The sequence below is a fragment of the Myotis lucifugus genome, unplaced genomic scaffold (genome assembly GCF_000147115.1).
Source record: "Myotis lucifugus unplaced genomic scaffold, Myoluc2.0 scaffold_25, whole genome shotgun sequence".
Lineage (NCBI taxonomy): Eukaryota > Metazoa > Chordata > Mammalia > Chiroptera > Vespertilionidae > Myotis > Myotis lucifugus.
In genome coordinates, this window is record NW_005871073.1 from 7,588,888 (window position 1) to 7,609,241 (window position 20,354).

Sequence of the window (20,354 nt, forward strand, 5' to 3'; positions counted from 1 at the left end):
ATCAAATATTTAATGTGCCGCCTGAAAGACCGCTCTAATTTTTTCCAAGGCAGAAAGTGTCTAATAATACAATAAGTAAACCCATGTAGTAAAGTCAGTAAATATTTGTTAAATAAAATGTATGACAGTGCATATCCCTGAACGTGTAAGCATTTATTTATATTGTGACCAACTGACATAATACTCAGAATGTAAAACTAGAAAAGTGTTTTTACAAATGTTTTTGCTTTTTCTCTATACAAGTATTTTAAGAAATTAATTTTAAGTACTAGTTTAAACAAAGAGCTTCTTTTGTCCTTTAGTAATGAACATAGAACACTATTGGCCAACACTTGCAAATTGTGCCTATTTAACCTCTTTTTTCCATTAAGAAGAAATTCTACATCTAAGAGAAATACAGCACAGTGAACAAAATGACTGACAAATAGCGTAAAGCCTTTGCTGTGTGCCCAAACTCATTGGGAAGGACTTGGAAATTTTATTTATTGCCCTGTATCACTTTTCCTAATATAGTGATGAATGGCTAAAATATGGTATCATTTTGTCACGTGGTGTGGTGACTTAGTAAAAAGAATCATGTTACTCTACCAAAGTTATGTCGATTACCTACCACCAAGAAATTGCTTTCATCCTACATTCAGTGAGCCTTTTCCTGAATATACCATTTGGGCTTGTACTGTCTTTAAGTCATATACAGCTCACAAAAAAATTGATTTGCCTTTTTTAAAAGAATGATCCAAAGTAAATGTCAAAAAATCCAGGACCATCCATGACTGGTTTGGCTCAGTTGATAGAGCATCAGCCTGAGGACTGAAGGGTCCCAGGTTCAATTCTGGTCAAGGGCACATGCCCCAGTTGTGGGCTCGATCCCCAGTGGGGGGTGTGCAGGAGGCAGCCAATCAATGATTCTCTTTCATCATTGATGTTTCTATCTCTCTCCCCCTCTCCCTTCATCTCTGAAATCAATAAAAATATATTTTAAAAAATAATAATAAATCCAGGACCAATCTAGTATAGTTCTATTTTTACAATATAAAAATGGAACTGCCTTCCCTCTGTCCAGCATTCTGCCAGGTGACTGTAGAAGTAAATGCAAACCACCTCTCTTCAGTCAAAACCCAACTCCTTTCTTCTGAGTTCACTTGTGTTTATCTCCCAAACCTTCCTTCCCTGTCAGGTTTCATCTTCCCCAGTTTGCTTTTGTTTGCATATCAATTTTTTGCCCCGGCTGAATGTTTTAGAGGGACACAAAAGAGCCTTTTTCAGAAATTACCTATTTTCATACAATATAGAGACTAGTAAAAAAGAACTGATGGCTTTTGATAGACAGATAGCAAAATATATATGTATAGCCCTAACTGGTTTGGCTCAGTGGATAGAGCGTCAGCCTGCGGACTGAAAGGTCCCAGGTTTGATTCCAGGCAAGGTCATGTACTTTGGTTGCGGACACATCCCCAGTAGGAGGTGTGCAGGAGGCAGCTGATCGATGTTTCTCTCCCATCAATGTTTCTAACTCTCTATCCCTCTCCCTTCCTCTCTGTAAAAAATCAATAAAATAGATTTAAAAATATATATATACATGTATATATGTTTATCTTATTTTATATAGCTGTTTCATATATTTTATTTCATTTGACCCTCATAATTACCTTACAAGTAGATTGTACAAATGTTATTACCCTCATTTAATCAACCAAAATCAAAAGCTAGACTCTCAACTAAGTCTTAGGGTCTCAAATCCATCAATCGTTCCATTATAAGCTACATGCTATAAATGCCTTTCCTAAGGAATTTACTTTAATGTTTCTGTTAGATGGCTTTTAGGCCCTGGAGTACCTCTAGCTAAAGAAACTAATTTAGGTATCTAATTTATTTAATCATCACCACATGATACTGATTTAATGAGGCTGCAATTTCATGTCAAATGATCTATTAAAAAAATCGATCAAACATAGCTCGAGTATTTTATTATTTAGACTTAACTGGATCATTGCATATGTAAACTAAAGTTGAATCATTGTCTATTATATACTCATGTCATTGGTATTTAACTGCATTAACTCATTAAATAAATTTGCAAAAATGTGTTGTTTATTCTTTGGTTGTAGTGGTCTAATTCTTTTTTTTTATTTGTTATGACAGCTAAATATTATATTCCTGGTGATCACATTGTGCAAAATGGTGAAGCACTCAAACACTTTGAAACCCGATTCTAGCAGGTTGGAGAACATTAAGTAAGTAGTTTGTATTTTAAGCTTAGTGCTTGACAAACTAAGTGCAAGATATTCTCCACAGGGAATCCATGAGTACCTTCTCTCAACTAGAAATTATTCAGAATGAGGTTTTACTGTACCAGGGTGAGTCTCAGTGTGACCACGTCACAGACATTGGTCAAAAATTAGATAATTTCTGTCTTGATGTAGAGCCAAGAAATTGTTTCAGTAGCTTTGTGGAAATTCCATATCACGGTATGGAAGCAGTTTCATTTGAATTTAAAATGCAGTTCAAAATGATGTTCCTGCTTGCATGGCTGATAAGATTATATTCAGTTTGTTTTGTTAAATGACTTTTTTTGATTTAAGGATCCTGAGCAGTTTTCTACTTCTAATCTTGCTTTCCTAAGAGAATACATTCTATTACTATTGTTAACGTGGAGATTATCTGTTGTTTTTATGATAATTGAATGAATGTTTTATTTCAATGTTGAATAACAACTGCAGTAGCTTATCTATGGAAAAATGCTATCCAATTAACAAAAAATTGATAGTTGTTGACTCCTAAGTCATCTTATGGAAGCATTTTCAGTTATTTTTTAAATAAGAGCCTTAATTTAAATTTTGAAGAAGTATTATCCAAGTTGGTTATAATGGGATTGCAAAAAAATATTTTGAATGTAAAAAATGGCAGATCTATAGTAAGGGAAGTTTTTTAAAAATTAGAAGATTTAGATAGGTTAGTGCCAGCTTCATTGCATGTTGCATGGTAAGAGAGAGAGCTAATCTTTAGCATCTCTCTCTTTTCTTCCTTTTCCTCTTTCTGTCTTCTCATCTACACCAGTAATTACCGTGTTTGTGATGGCTACTATAATACGGACTTACCTGGGTAAGGTAGAACCCTACATTAACAAATTTATGGCATGATTTATATTTTTTACAAAGCTGTCAATATCATGAATTGCCCTTAATTCTTATAATTATTTTTGTATGTCTAATTTGCTATAGTATTTTAAAACTATAATATGCCTTTATTTTTTAATTGCTTGCCTCTGCATTTTGACTTTCTTAATTTTGACTAATTTATAAAATATATAAATGCTTTCTTATTACTTTCTATTTTAATTCTGTCTAATAATTTTGTTTCTCTTTTCTGCTTATAATGCTTTCTAGCTATGAAGATAATAAGCCATTTATCAAGTAAGATCATTAGTTAGACATGGAATGCACCGACTTTAAATCCTTCTCATTCCGTCCTATTTTCTACAGTTCTTTTCTCCTTAAGCTATTCATGATGAAATCTCTCCAAAATTATTTTATTTTCAAGTTGTTCTCATGTTTTTTGTCCCATTTCAGCTAGGCTTCTTCATGCTTTAGTTATAAAAACCTTAGGGTTCACCTAAGATTAGTTTATCAGAATCTGAAGTTTAGGAGCTGATTATCTGCCATTGAACCTTTCTGTATGTGTCACATTACTCAGTGTTGTGGGTACGCCACAGGAATAAAAAGACAGGAGTTGACTCATTAAGGACTCCTAATTTCTTATACCAAAATGCACATAAAAGCCAATAAAGTCCTGGGGGATGTTTTACACGTTGAATTTTAATATAGTTTTGATACCTTGTTTATTCTGGAGTAAAAAAAAAAAAAAAGGTCATACCTGCTGTTGCTGTTTTCACTGGAGGCTGCAGTACTAAATGCTACTATTCCTTCTTTAATCAATGAAAGGTTAAAGCCAAAATGCTGTTGAATTTGAATGTGAACATAGAGAAAGTCAACTGCTACTACTGATATGTTCATATTTAAGTGTGATGTGTGTTGTTCTCTCACTGAACCTGTGAATGAAATTCACTTTATTTTTTCAGGTCTTGGGTGCTTGGCGCTTTCGCTCTTCTGTGTCTTCTTGGCCTAACCTGGTCATTTGGGTTGCTTTTTATTAATGAGGAGACTATAGTGATGGCATATCTCTTCACCATCTTTAATGCTTTCCAGGGAGTGTTCATTTTCATCTTTCACTGTGCTCTTCAGAAGAAAGTAAGTGACCGTGCCGCGGGGTTCTGCTTGCTTGTTCTTGTAGTGGAAATAACAGATATAATGGAGAAGATATGAAGTTACAACTGGCATATTATTAAATCGCGTTATATTTTTAATCATAAAGTAATTGTAATGCATGTCTGGAAATTCGGGCTTCACGTATAAAAGAATTCAATAGCAATCATTTTTGGATCTCAATTTGGGGCTGTTATAAACTAGATATTTATGTTAAGATGTCTTCTTTGCTACTGGGGTCTATAAAAATGCTTTGTGCAAAGGGTATACAAGATAAAGAAAAGGTTAAATAATCTTGTTCTTTGCTCAATAAAGAGAATACAGTGGTCCAAAATGAAGTTGAGTATAAGGATACATGCCCTTAATTTAAAAGCTCTAGCCATACAAAAATTTAATATTAATGTTGCCTTTTGAGTAATTTTAATAGATCTAAAATCCAATAATTTTACATCTCACATTTTATTATTTAGTGCTGACTTTATATTAAGTGGAGTAAGCAAAAATGATTCAAAAATTAATGTTTGTTTGAAAATGAAATACTGCTGCAAACCCAAGAGAATAGTTTAGCACCATTTAAGTTTAAAATTTCCGGTATCATCTTTTCCCTGCCTGCATATCCAGTGCAGTCTTTTTATTCTGTTATTACTAGTTGGTCACTTAAATTGAACAGAGAAATAGAATTGTGAAAGTGAAAACTATTATGTTTTCAATCCTGACAAGATGATAGTGTTGTTACCTCCATCAGTTTTGAATAAGCTGTAATTTTGAGATAATAACAGTGGAATGTGCAGTCCTGACAGGTAATGTACATTCACAGCAATATAGGCATTAGGCAACACCAACACCGGAGGTGTTATTTGGATAAAGTACCACTTTCATTGCCATTGTCTTGGTTATGCAGCATTGCAGAGTAGTTAATAGCCATTAAATGTGCAGACATTTTTTTATAAGGTATGATGTGTTATTTAATAACATTGAATCTTAACTTTCTAAATATGATTCAGGTATAACCTTTGTAATTACTTTTGGTTTTTATATATTTCTTGCTTTATAAATGAGCATTTTGTATACATGCATACAGGCACATTTGTAGTCTGCCAAATTATTTTGAGATAAAACCGAAACTTAGCCATTATTTTCTCATAGAGTTATGTGTATTAATTGAACAAAGATTTTGCTATGCTTTTTAACTACAATTACATTTAAAAGCATCCTGTAGCTCTTTTGAATATATCCTACTTAGTCTTAGACACATCTTCTTGGTGCTGCCAGGATGACTTGTGAAGAATATGATACAAAGTGATTTAGTTTAAATCCTGGTTTACTACTTCAGTGAGCATATTTAGGCAAAGAAAGTGCTTTGAAAGTTCAATCCCATTGTTATTTGTTCTAATAGGTACAATTAAATAAAGCGAAGAGGAGGAAAATGCAAGTGCACTTAGATTTAAAAGGTCATCTAGTGACTTTAATTATCTAGTTTTGCAAGGAATAAGTGTCAAAATCATGGTCTTTGCTGGCAGATACAGAGCATACAACTGTGAGGAGGGGGAAAGCCTTTGAGTGTGTTTTGTAATCTACTCGAAGAAAGAGTTTCTTACGCAATATCTCCCTGTCTGTTTTATGATTTTGAAGTCTGGCTGTTGGCCACAACAAGACATGTTTATGTGCCAGTATCGTTGCATAGAATCCAGGACTCTCTCCTACTCCTCCCACGTTCGTCCCACCTCTCCAGAGGCCCCATCATTTAGCGAGTGTTGGGACTTCACTTTTTAAAGCTTACTTTAAACTTTCTTTTAGAACTAAAACCTTTTCGATCTATTCTTATATCCAAGCTTGGGGGGGGGGGAGAAGGGGAGAGGGAAATTACACGGTAACTCATTAATGAGAATAGAAATTGCATAAATAGTTCCCTTGTGTGCTAATGAAGTGCATAGGCATCTTTGACTCTTTTTACTCAGTGTTAAAACACATCAGGAAATGAAGAAAACATTCCATCATAATTAATGGCATGTTATCAAAGTGCTTTTTTTCCTTTATTCTTGTGCCAAAATAGCCTTGTCATTATAAAGAGGTTACCCACAAAACTACGCAATCCAATAAAAGAGGTTTATGTACATTGACCTACCTAAGGAGGACATGAAGCGTCTAAAACTTAAATGACTGAATTAGGCGTGGTTAAATGTAATTAAGCAAGAAAATATTTTGTCCTCTTTTCTTAGCATGAAATATAAAATTGGGGCTCCTAAGTATACAGAGGAAATAAGGCTTTTTAAAATATTGCTATTGTATTAATAACATTTACATAATAGGTTATAAAGCATTACTACCTAATATATCACATTGAAGAGATTTTATAGCCAGTCTAGTGGACAGAGATATTTTTTCTGATTACAACAGTTTCAATTAAACTTGATTTTTGTAAGTTCAGTTTATTTTCTGTGTGGCAGTATGTTTGTGGAATTTCTTAGTCGTCTCCTTTGTTTATTTGATTAGGGAAAGGGAGAAGCAAGTATTAACCCCATGGTCTCCTGGTTGTTCAATGCAGGTACGAAAAGAATATGGCAAGTGCTTCAGACACTCCTATTGCTGCAGCGGCCTCCCAACGGAGAGTCCCCACAGCTCAGTGAAGGCTTCCACCACCAGGACCAGCGCTCGGTATTCCTCCGGCACACAGGTAACAGGGACTCTGACAGCGTCTTCGATCAGCCTTCTTTATAGAAAGCCTACCGAGACGGGCTCTGTTCAAATGCACTAATTGTCTCCTTATTCTAATGATGTCTACATAGCAAATACTTGCTTTTTTAGTATTTTGGTTTTAATGTCTTCTTAAGTATTTCTTGAAGGTGTTTCTTTAGGTGTGAACATCCTTTTCTTGAGAGGTATACTTCTTTAAAAAGTCTATCAGAATCATTTCATAGCCTAAGCTTTGTATACAGCACGGTGCTCTTTGTGGATACTCAGTAAACATTTGTTGAATAATCAGCCATCTCTACGTTAAAAAAAAAAAGCAATAAAGGAAAACTTTCAAAGAGTAGAAGATTAAATTCCCCTTAGTAGAAAAGCAACAGAGCAGTATAGACTTCCTTAGTTTTAGACTAGAATCCACACACGTTTTCCTTTTTAAAAGCCCCACAGATAATCCTACACAGATGGATAGGTTAAATCTTTTGTGTGTCTTTAATAAGGTAAATTTGGGGAAACTAACATAATATGTCTTGCTATTTTATGTTGATAGAGTCGTATAAGAAGGATGTGGAATGACACTGTGAGAAAACAATCTGAATCTTCTTTTATCTCAGGTGACATCAATAGCACTTCAACACTTAATCAAGGTCAGTTACTAGGAAAATTTGAGTTTACAATATAAATTTTGTACCTTTTGCCAATTTATAATCTAGAGAAAATGGGGAATTTTTTTTCAAATGTGTTTATATCACAAGCTCCTAAATCTTTTGAGTCAGTTTTTATCCTTTATTCAAGTACATATAAATTCTTTTTATTCAATAATGTGATGCAAACAGTATAATTTTAAATTCCACATTAAGAGTAAGGCTAGAAAAAGTAATTACTGAAAATATACTTTGCCACAAGTTCATGTGTTTTTCTTGTGAGTAGAAATTTATCCTTTTAACCGAGACATTTACCAAACTTTTCTTCTTAAAACATCAACACAATTAGAATAACCACTATTCGCATTAAACAGTACCAGTTTTGTAGTGAAGATTCTTATTTGCAAAAGTTTTTATTTTACATTTCTTTCAGAAAGTAAAAAGTGTCAAAAACATTTATAGTAAATCTTCATGAACAAAAAGCTAAAATACATGAGAATTTACAAATTAATATTTTTCTCCTTGAAGTACTACAATTACAGCTTTAAAATTATCATTATCAATATAATTCTTAAATAAGCTGGCAAATAAAATATTTTAGCAAGATAAGGACACAAACGCATGTACACATAGTTCTGAATGCAAGTTTAGTAAATTTTACCTTGGTATGAAAAAAATCATGTTATATATGTCGGTGGAAAGGTAATTTATCCAGGTGATTTTAGTTTTGTTGTACTGATTGGTAATACAGCAGTTATATTTTATCAAAATGACATTTTTTAATGTTGCCATTGTTTTGATGAGTTGGTTTAAAATGAAAAAAGGAGTATGTATGACATCAAAACCAAGTTGAATTTAAAAATTTTTTTAGTCAAAATTACATTAGCTATGCAAAACATGTTTGATAAGTATTGAAAGGTTGGTAATTTGTGAATTAGAATAAGTGAAATGTGCTTATTCCATGGCTCTGATATGCTGCCTAATTTTGTTAAGATGACTATCAAAAAGGAAATGCAATATTCAATGATTCACTTTTTGAAACCTGGCAAATAAAATTCTTGTTATGTACAATTTATGAATGGTCCAATAATTCATTATACACAGCCTTTTCTTCTTCAGCATGTGTGCTCTTGCATTTACTAAGAGAAGCTTTGTGCAATGTGTCATACTTTTTATCTGTTTGAAGTTGTTTTTCCTCCTGCTTGTATCGAAGTTGGTATTAACACAGATGTTTTCATGAGGGATAATCCCACACCTGTAAATTCTGAAAGTTTGAGATTCCCTCTTCTGGGCCTCAGTGGTTAGGTTTTTAATATTAAGCAGTAACATCTTGAAACATAATGTTGATCTCTGTGCATTTAATTGCCATTTTTGTTTAACAGTGATTTTTGTATAAATTAGTAAATGTCATCCTCAGCAGGTGTTTACTTGGGGGACTTAGAAAGCACCTGTGAATTACTGAAATTTAACTTCCCTCTACCCTTTCTCCTTCAAATTAGTAGTTCAAATACAGTCAGAAAATTTCAGCAGATTTTTCGTTGCCAACTTGTTCACTACCCTTGATGAATACGAAAAGTACTGTACTGCAACTGTAACACTAAAATAAGAGAACTGATGTCTCTTCTTTCCTTCCTTTTCTTTTCTTTTCTTTCCTTTTTTGCTTTAGGAATGACTGGCAATTACCTACTAACAAATCCTCTTCTTCGACCCCACGGCACTAACAACCCCTATAACACATTGCTCGCTGAAACAGTTGTATGTAATGCCCCTTCAGCTCCTGTATTTAACTCACCAGGTGTGCTTATACTTATGAATAAAACTACCTTTCTTTGCTGCTAAACAGAGCTCTGGTCTTTGCCCTTTCTCTAGAATATTCATGTTGCCATATATTTATTATTACATCCATAGTCTCTCAATTGAAAGAGAATGGTATTGAGCATGCCAGGCTTCTAAAACTGCACTATATTATAGTAAACATTCAGTCATGACAGTATTTACCAATAATTATCCATGTTTTTGACACAGGTGGCATAAATCTTAATATATTATTACAGGACTGACATCACATGGTCCGCGAGCCCATCTTCAAGATTTATATCACTTAGAGGTATCCGTTCTATGTAATATTCTGTTCAGTTGACTCTAAAGCTTGCCGACAGAATTTGCTTTTGGAATGGATTAGCTGATAAAGATCATTGGATGCCGAGCTATAGAAAACGGCATCCAGCATTATCAATGTAACCACACTATAGTATAGTGCAGCTTTATGGTGGTTTTTCTTTTTTCTTAAAATAGCTTTGAAAATAAAGTTAATATCAGTCAGTTTATACCTATAGTTGTGTTTGTTTGTTTTTTAATTGGGGGAGGGGGAGCGATTGTCACTAACCCATCCTGTATTACTGTGTTTTCTAATAGCTTATTTTTTAAAAAGCATATATATTTAACAGAAATTTTCAAGATTTTGGTAAAAGTTACTGCTGCTAAATTACTGCTAGCATATAGTCTTTATTTGTGATTGATATTTACCACTAAATTTAACAAAGAACTTTGTTTCTGTTTTTTTTTTCCTTGAAATTCTATTTTAACGTAACTGCAGCTTTTTTTTTCATTCTCTTGTTTTTCTCACTTTCCTTATGCTTTCCTCTAGCAACCTACAGAGAGACAAGTATGGGAGTAAAACTTAACTTTGCCTATCAAATGTAAATTTTTTCAGCATGATTTTTAACCGGCACAATTAAAACATAACTAGCAGTCATGAAGTAGACTCAGCGGGCAAGTGGTTCACAATTTGCAACTAAAACGTTACCAAATTCAAACAGTACATCTGTCTGTACTGCCCTTTCTCAACAATAGAGGTCTGTAGCAAACGCTGTCCATACTTAAGTATACGCAATGCTGAAATAATTTGCTCTTTAAAGCCCGAGGTACTGTCAACCCGAATGCTGAATAATTGACTTATCATTTCTGCATTCCCACAGTCATCTTGCTACAGGCTGTGGAAAGTCTTCAAGTGAATTACCTGAACTTGGGCAGAAAATTTGCCTCTTCCAAACCAGTCAAAGATGTGCTTAAATCTGCAGTATATCATAGAAAACACCTCCTGTTTTACCCAGTATATATGTTTATATTTATTAAGCAATAATAAAAAGGAAAAAAAAAAAGACAAGATCCAACCTCTACAGAGGAAACAAATGCTGGCAAGTGATCCATCATGTAACTTAAAGCTCCAGCAGTTTTCCAGTGGTGGATCTTATAAAGACTGTGGTGCACATAAGAACTTAGAAAACTAGAGAATTGTGTCAACCAAGCTAAAGGAAGCCTTACAAATAGCTCTCAGAGCTTTATTTTGTTTTATGTGGAGCATGATATTAATTGGCCTGTCAGTTTCTCAAATGTAGAAGTTGGATCAGATTTTTTTAAAAAAATAACATGAGTGACCAACAAATATAATCACCCCATTTTCTCATTTTCTACTAATGATAATTTATCAAACAATTATCATATATTTATTGGTCATGACATTGAGTTTTCTAGGATAATCTGCAGCTTTAAGAGTGGAGTGAGCACTAAAAAGGGAAAGTGCCTATTTTTTCCAAGAATTAAATTTTTTTCCTAAACTCCTCCAAGCCTTGCATACAATGCAGCAGCCTCACAGTGGTCAGTTTCATTTCAATAACCATCATTTCATTCTTTTTTTTTTCCAGACCTATCTGTAGACAAGTGATTTTATTTTTTCTCTAGGATTTTGAGAATGAATAACCCAACTTCCCATGGTGCAGATCATTTAATTTTCTCTATTTTTTTTCCCATTTGCCTGAAAAGCACTGTGATGTCCTAGTTTACATGTTTATGTGTCTGTAGAAAAATACAACTCTGATTCAAAGAGAGCATGTTACCGTATTTTTTTTCTTCCTAAACCTCTTTTCATATCTTCAGCAGACTTATCCAATCTTTCATTCCTTTAGAGATAAACAATATATTAGCCAAGGCTAACACCCTTTTCCCATTCCATAGTGAATATTTATTCTTGGTTTAATTTCTGTGACCCATACTTAAGAAATCTCTAACATTTCTGCATTTAACCTCCATGCCCACAGTGTCTGTGGGCCAGTCTCGTGCAGTAGACTGTGGGTTCATTTGGTGCTGTCACTGTGACTGATGCAGACTGCAGGGCTGCAGGCAAACACCTTGACCATTAGGAGCCTGGGGCCATGGCTATTAGAGTACTCGTTTCCAAAGTACATATCAAAACAATAAGAACTATTAAACCAAAACGGGAAAGGCTGCTATTGCTGGTAACCTAATTTGTTGAACCCTTGCTCTGACTAAGTTGCTGAGAAGCTTAGAAATTCTTCATCATGTTACAATAAATCATTTTACTTTCTTTTATATATCAGCTACTCTTAGGCCAGATAGCCTGAGCAGACAGACATGATGTGAGTTGTCCAAAGTGAGTCATTCCACCTGCTGTCTGTCATGTTGTTGGATGGTGCTTGTGGGCCCCTGGCCCGGTCCGTATGAGAGATGGCTGTCTTTGTTTAACATGAATTCTTTGTATCTGTCCATATTTTTCATCCTTTTTTTTTAAATTTCATCTCCAGAAAAAAAGGAAATGTTAGATGTTGTTTAAAAAAAAGTTGCTTGCCACTTATGTGGGTTTGTGTTGTACATTTGCCTTTGGTTTTCGTATGTGACTTATTCCTTTTTTAATTTAGTGTTGTTTAGGACAAATTATGTTAATTTTATTTTTATAAATCATAGTCTCGTACTTTAAAATGCAATTGTCAATAATGAATTCTTTGCATTAACTATGCAAGGGCATGGAGTGAAGTCTTTTTCTGTGTCAGAGATTTGACCCAAAATCGATTAACTACTGTCTCCCCGAAATTGATCAAGTAATACTCAGTATGCCATCTTCCTTCCCTGGAAAACAGAATTATTCTTTCACACGTTTTCGTATTAGATATCTAAGGGGGTGCAACTGTTTACAGTTGGGAATGCGGGAAAGCCTGGCACTTTCCAAGTGTCCGCTTTCAAATACAACTTTGTCCTGAACGACATTAAAACGTTTTGTGCCAAAGAGTTAATGATTTTTTGAGGAAGGATCAGCGGCAATAATGGAAACCCCGTTGTCTGTTTCAGGACATTCACTGAACAATGCCAGGGATACAAGTGCCATGGATACTCTACCGCTAAATGGTAATTTCAACAACAGCTACTCACTGCGCAAGGGGGACTACACCGACGGCGTGCAGGTCGTGGACTGTGGACTAAGTCTGAATGATACCGCTTTTGAGAAAATGATCATTTCAGAGCTAGTGCACAACAACCTACGGGGCAGCAGCAAGACTCACAACCTGGAGCTCACGCTCCCGGTCAAACCCGTGATTGGCGGGAGCAGCAGCGAGGATGATGCCATCGTGGCCGACGCGTCCTCTCTCATGCATGGCGACCACCCAGGACTGGAGCTGCACCACCGAGAGCTGGAGGCCCCGCTCATCCCTCAGCGGACTCACTCCCTTCTGTACCAGCCGCAGAAGAAAGCGAAGCCCGAGGGCACGGACAGCTACGTCTCCCAGCTGACCTCTGAGGCCGAGGACCACCTGCAGTCGCCCAACAGGGACTCTCTTTACACGAGCATGCCCAACCTCAGAGACTCTCCCTACCCGGAGAGCAGCCCGGACATGGAGGAAGACCTGTCTCCCTCCCGGAGGAGCGAGAACGAGGACATTTACTACAAGAGCATGCCCAACCTGGGGGCTGGCCACCAGCTCCAGACGTGCTACCAGATCAGCAGGGGCAACAGCGACGGGTACATCATCCCCATTAACAAGGAAGGCTGCATCCCCGAAGGGGACGTGAGAGAAGGGCAGATGCAGCTGGTGACCAGCCTTTAATAGCGCAGCCGGGGAGGTCCGAGGGCCACCTGCGAGTATTCACAGAGCGAGGCCCGTGGGCCCCACGCAGACTCGGCCGCGCAGACAGCCCTGATGACCTGTGGTTCCTCCCGTGTAAAAAAAAAAGATGACTGAACCTTGCCGTTCTGTGAATTTTTATAAAACATACAAAAAAAACTTTGTATATACACAGAGTATACTAAAGTGAATTATTTGTTACAAAGAAAAGAGATGCCAACCAGGTATTTTAAGATTCTGCTGCTGTTTAGAGAAATTGTGAAGCGAGCAAAACGCAACTTTCCAGCCATTTTACCGCAGCAGTTTGCGAACTAAATTTGTAAATATGGCTGCACCATTTTTTTGTAGGCCTGCATTGTATTATATACAAGACGTAGGCTTTAAAATCCTGTGGGACAAATTTACTGTACCTTACTGTTCCTGACAAGACTTGGAAAAGCAGGAGAGATATTCTGCAGCAGTTTGCAGTTCACTGCAAATCTTTTCCATTAAGGCAAAGATTGAAACCATGTTTAACCACTAGCAATCAAGCCACAGGCCTTATTTCGTATGTTTCCTCAACTGTACAATGAACTATTCTCATGAAAAAAAAAATGGCTAAAGAAATTATATTTTGTTCTATTGCTAGGGTAAAATAAATACCTTTGTGTCCAACTGAAATAGAATTGTCATTAAAATAATTTTAAAGAGTTTGAAGAAACTATTGTGAAAAGCTCTTGGTTGCACATGTTATAAAATGTTTTTTCTTACACTTTGTCATGGTTCTGCCCATTGTCACTTAGTTTCCACTGTATACAAGTGTTCTGCTTTGACATGTTAGTTTTATCCTTACATTTAAATTCCTTATTGCCAAAAGAACGTGTTCTATGGGGAGAAAAGTCTTTGAAGCCAGTTACGCCATGCCTTGCACAACGGTGGTGAAATCTAGAAAAGATTGCGTGTCGCCCCTCCGTTTATTCTTGAGCAGAGGGCCGAGAGGGCACTGGGCACTTCTCACAAACTTTCTAGTGAACAAAAGGTGCCTCTTCTTTTTTAAAATAAAATAAAACATAAATATTACTCTTCCATATTCCTTCTGCCTATATTTAGTAATTAATTTATTTTATGATAAAGTTCTAATGAAATGTAAATTGTTTCAGCCAAATTCTGCTTTTCTTTTCATCCCTTTGTGTAAACCTGTTAATAATGAGCCCATCACTAATATCCAGTGTAAAGTTTAACACGGTTTGACAGTAAATAAATGTGAATTTTTTCAAGTAGTTAACGTGCACTTTTATGTATGATATACAATTGGCTTTAACACATTGGCCCTCTCCCACCCCTCCCCCTTGGATATATTTAGATCCCTTCATATTATAACCCATGGATATGGAGAAGAATAGTTAAGTTGCTGGATGGCTTTATATGCTAAAAAGTATATAATATATTTATATTCTGATTATCCATTACCCATGCTCACAATTTGGCCAATAAGTTTCAACAAAGAATCATACTGAAAGCTTTGTATTTGTTGGATTGCACCAGAACTTAAAAAAAATAATAATGAAAAAAGGGGGGGTTGCAAATTCTACAGTCAAATTGAGCATCATAAAAAAAATTTTGATTTTTCAGCACTATTGAGAAGAAATTGCTAAAACATACTTTTACAGTGTGAGGATTATAAGTATCCCTATAAGGGAGCTGCAAATGACAATATTTGTTATCATGGAAAGGTTCAAAAATCATAATTGAATCTCAACAAGTAGATGTTTCCTGTCCACATCATAAGCGTTTATACCAAATTCCTCTACAGCTTAGTGGTTCTCCCCAGTGCTCCCACCAGTTAGAAATCACTTTATTTTATGTGGACACACTTAGTCATGCCTGTTGAGTTTAAAAAAGAGTAATGAGAAAAAATGTTCAAGTATATATTTATATATCTAAATGTGGCTATAGTAAGGTAGACACTATATAATAAAGGATCAATATTTAATAGTAGGGTAACAATGAAGGAGTGTATTCACATGTAGTTACCTAACAAGTTGGAGATGGACTATAAGACATTATATTCATATTCAAACAGATACAATTCTCTGAGAGGAATAGTCATATTTCTTTGGCTAAAACTCTTCAGTCATTTACAAAATTTTATTTGCTAGAAGGAAGTATTATATAATCAAACATGTTAATTTTCTATTTTATGCTTTTTTTCCTTTCAAAGCCTGGAACTATACAGTGTTGTGTGATATGTATGTCCCAGTATACAAACTGAGTAGGATTAGGTTGGTTCAGTAATGAATTACCAATTTAAAAAAAAAAAAGATAGCATTGATTATTCAATTAGTGCTATTTCTCTTGAAGCAGTTCTTAAAACTGGTGTGATGTGAACAAGTTTATGGTGCATAAATGGTTAATATTCTCTTTAGAAAAAGTAATTTATTATGAGTCTTTATATTAGAGAATAGAATCTGAAAGCTATCATTCATCTTTGCCACCAAAAGAAAAATTGTCTTTAAAACTGATTTTTTTTAAAACATATAAATGTTGCCTTAAATTCCATCTAGGCTTCTTCTTAGTACAAGTTAGTTTCTTAAGTTTAAAATTATTAATCTACTGTCTAATGCATTACTCTGTTTATTAGCCCAGTAGGTTCTTTGGGTCTGCCCAGACTTCACCTGGATATACAATTTCTACATCCTTGATTGTTTCTCTTTGTGATAGTCACAACTGTGAACTTTTATAAAGTCACGTTATTGTACCTCTTCCCAGGGACAGTTACTCTACTGGTCTGTTAATAAGGAATGCTTGTTAACATTGGCTTTAGCTGTAGCTTCATACAGGTTAATTCAGACTGACTTATTTTAAGATATAGGCCTGTGTTTATTCTATTTACAAAAGAAAACAACTGTATATATTCATCTTACAGGCTTTTAAAATCATTTATGCGGAAGAGAATCCATCCATACAAGTGTAAAATTACTTAAATATGTTGTCAAGTCCAACTCATCCACGTTTATTTGAGGGTAGTTCCATGTAATATTTTAACCAGTATGAGCAACTGGTTTTAAAGTAAAGGAACAATTATTTGACAGAAAATTCCCATCACTATTCTCTCCCCCCCAAAAAAAGCATCATGCACAAATTCATTACCAAATTTCAAAGAAATATTCATGTGTACTTATTATAACAGTGTTTTCAGGACCCTGGCTTTATGTATTTATTTAAATGAAAACGGAGAAAATGTACTTTTCCATCAATTCAACTTTGAACCTCAGGCTTCAAACTGACCTTTATGATGCTCTCATGGGATAGAACGTTTTGTAAAGAACTTGAACTCACTAAGAATTTTATTGTGGTTATAACCTAAGTAGAAAAACTTGAAAGAATGCATACAAGTTGAATTTTTGTAATGAAAACAGCTCTTCGTATTTTATTGATACTGAAATTTTCTTTAAAGACAGTTATTCCTGCAGTGTTTTACAAATAAAAAAAACTACCTGTGTTCCAGATATTATTTCTCTTTCCATGAAATTGTTGCATTAACTCCCAAACATCAGTATGAAAAGGTACTGACATGTTGAATGTAGTTGAGGATTGCTTCACAGGGTAATAAAATTAGGGTGTTTTTTGGTGAAAATGCTTTATCACATGCTAACTGCTTCAAGCTGATTTTGAGCAGTCCTTAAATAGCTGAAGGATGAGTGAATGGTTCTGGGTTTGGGGATTCATTCATGGCTGCCTTAATTATCATTTGAATGGTATGGAATGGGAATTTTCTATTATGTCACTTTGAGTCTCCCAATGATCATAGAAACACATTAATTAGCTAAATGCACCAAGCCAAAAACTTGAATGTTTAAGAATATCACGTTTTCTAACTGACATGCACTTGATGCATATCACGGATGCTCTATTCCAAAGTGTATGGGACTGATGGAAGCTCCTGGATGTTATCCAAGTTCAACTCGACACACTGTGGCCAGCATGCGTTCAAGGCCAGGGTAACATATCTCTGTCAGAGGGCATTAATAATAAGCTGAAAGAGCACCATGTAATTAGGCTAATTAAGTGAACTGTAAGTGTTTTTCAAATATTGGCAACAGACCACCCCTCATCTCTTACGGCCTCTGGAGTCTTCATCCTTTCCCTGATGGCATTACTGTTTCCTGAGTGTGCAGTTTCTCAGAAGGCTTCAGAAGTCAGTTCGATTTTTAAAGACATTTTAACTGGTAAAATTTTTCTGAATTAATGCATTCCAAAATGCTATTGGGTATCCTGGCTTTTAATGTTATATAGATCATTGTTTGAAATAAGAAATAACAAAACACCAAAATCTTTATCTGCTTTGGGGAAAAAAAAATACTGCCCCATGAATCTTTCACCCATTTCTCTGTTATGTGCTTCTGAAACTCTAAGACCAAAATCTCTTAGAAATGTTTTAAAAGCATAGTTAATTTCAAGCAAATCAATGTTGTGTGAGCATAAGAGACTAGTGATGATCAATTTTTGAATAGTTTGTTGAATATTTTTACATAAGCATTTCAAAATCATATGTCAGAACCAAGCTTTTTAAAAAGCGTTTTGGCAGTCACAGCCACATGGCTTTCTCGGTTGATTTTACTAGGCAAAAAATGACTGATCTTTCGATACTCTCTTAAAAAGGCTGACAGCTACCATATAGAACACCCAGGAACAATAATGATAGATATCAGAAATATTGATTAGATTGAAAGATTCATTAAAAGTTTTTCAGCTGAAATATCAATCTTTATAAATAGAGTAGAGGGCTGATGCACGAAATTTGTGCAAGGGGCTCGGCCCTTGCAGCCCCAGCTTCATCTGGAAGGATGTCCAGTCTAATTAGCATATTACCCTTTTATTATTATAGATGGCATTTAAACCAAAACATAGCAGTAGCACACAGTAAATTCTTCTAAAACTATAATAAAGGCGCTACAAAACTAGATGTCTAATTTTTCAAAGGAATGGCAAACTAATTTTGTCCCCTTTACTAATTTTACATATTGCAACAAGAATAAAAGTACTAGAACCTACCACTTCATAGGTGCTTGAAATATGTCAGGCTCTATACCAAATGTTATCTTCTTTATTGTACTCAATCCTTTCAACAATGCTCAGAGGGGTACTCATTATACACTTGTGCAAAAGTAGAAAAATAATTTGCTCAAGGTCTCTCAGCTGGGAGTGGCCGAGCCTACGCTAGCATGATGATTGTTTTGGCTCCAGAGATTGAGCATTGAACCAACATATGTCACTTCTGGTTTTACTGGTAGTTCCAAAAATATTCCTTACACTTCATAGACTCTCTGCTGGTACTTCAGACAGAGAGGTTTTGTTTTGAGTCTATAGAATTTTAAAGTAAAATGAAGTAAAGAAGTCAGTTATTACCCTGGCCGGTGTGGCTCCATTGGTTGGAGTGTTACCTGGTACACTGAATAGTTTTGGATTGATTCCGGGTCAGGGCACATACCCAGGTTGCAGGTTTGATCCCCGGTTTGGACACTTTCAGAAAGCACCCAATCGATGTTCCTCACATCAATGTTTCTCTCCCTCTCTCAAAAATCAATTTTTTAAAAAGTCAGTTATTAAAGAAGTCATTGTGTTTTAGAAGAAGATAGACCTCTGGTTAAAGATAATCTATTTACCTCAAATCTTAGCAAAAGCAGGCCCTTTAGCTGGATGGTAGTGGAATGTAAAGTTTATTGGTTAATGATTTGTCCCCTTTGAAAAGAACATAAACAAAAGTTCATCATGAGGGAGTTGTAACAGGGAGAAAAAAAATCAAAGATTTTGATTCAGGATGTTGAGTTTCTAGTCCTCATCTGCCCAATAATATACGACTGGCTTACCCAGTTAGCAGTGTGATCAACAACCACAAAAAATGAGAAATAATTTATTTCAGTCTGTGCTTTTTATTTTCCTTCATGTCCAAGCCATACAACAGTGAAAACGTCACATGAAAAGTCAAAATTTTGAGTTTCTTAAATTATTTTAAAAGTTAATATTGTTTTAAATGTAAATGATGGGTGTGTGTGTGTGTGTGTGTGTGTGTGTGTGTGTGTGTTTCGGTATTTAGGAATTTTCAAGTCATAATTTGTCTTTACATTTGTCTGAGACCTTTTCCTCTGAAAAGTGAAAAGTTTGAACTAAAACAATGTTGTAGTTGTAGTTTATTTTTTCCAAAACGTCTCCTGTAGAGTCCCAGAGTTACAAGTGCGGGGGTGTGTTGGGGAGGGGGTCGGTGATGAGCGTGGGGAGGGGGGGCAGAGCTCAGAAAGGCAAGGTGTTTAAGGGTTCCCTATGAATTAAGTTGTTGTAAATGTAGTCTACTTATGCTGAGCTTTGTGAGTTATTGCATTAATTCTCAAAATTGAAAGGAACCTGTACCAGAGTACTTCAACATAGCCAACTACAAGGCAGTGGCTGGGAACTGCAACTTAGCTTCATGCCTGAGCCCAAGCACTTGAGCACTGCTTCATTCTGTCTCTGGGAATAGTGGGCGCCTAGAGCCTCCAGGGCCCCCAGGAGCTCTGCAGCCATCAGTCAGCAGCAGAAAGCCACATGCACTGATTTTCTAGGGAACTGCTCATTATGTAGCTGGCCCTGGCGCCCCAGTCTAGGGACATGAGTCTGTGTGTGGTGGCCGCTGTCCAAGGTGGTCACTGTCTCTCCTTCCGGCCAGGGCACCTGAGGACCCTCTGAGTCTGAATGGCCTTGTTGGTGCTGCTTACTTTGGTCTTGGCTCCTGCCTGTCTTCCTTAACCCTTTAATCTCTATTTCTTTCCCCTTCAAACTTTTTGGTTTTCTTTTTCTCTTAATTTTCTCCTTTAAAAAAATTATTTATTTGA

General features: G+C 35.6%; 1 protein-coding gene across 16 annotated transcripts in view; it reads left to right on the plus strand.

The window, feature by feature from the left end:
* ADGRL2 (adhesion G protein-coupled receptor L2) overlaps window positions 1–14,765 on the plus strand; it is a 276,823-nt gene extending 262,058 nt beyond the window's left edge. For 5 of the 16 annotated variants that reach the window (XM_023751767.1, XM_023751771.1, XM_023751770.1 and 2 more), the window contains 6 exons: window positions 2,143–2,234; window positions 3,058–3,102; window positions 4,079–4,247; window positions 6,808–6,936; window positions 7,498–7,594; window positions 12,734–14,765. In XM_023751767.1, coding sequence (XP_023607535.1) covers window positions 2,143–2,234; window positions 3,058–3,102; window positions 4,079–4,247; window positions 6,808–6,936; window positions 7,498–7,594; window positions 12,734–13,488 — 1,287 coding nt within the window. In that variant the 3' untranslated portion in view covers window positions 13,489–14,765. Of the gene's footprint in view, window positions 1–2,142; window positions 2,235–3,057; window positions 3,103–4,078; window positions 4,248–6,807; window positions 6,937–7,497; window positions 7,595–9,257; window positions 9,387–9,616; window positions 9,699–11,988; window positions 12,042–12,733 lie in introns of those variants that run through there. The other 11 variants (XM_023751772.1, XM_023751774.1, XM_023751775.1 and 8 more) reach the window with 10 other exon arrangements.
* The last annotated feature ends 5,589 nt before the right edge of the window (window positions 14,766–20,354 follow it).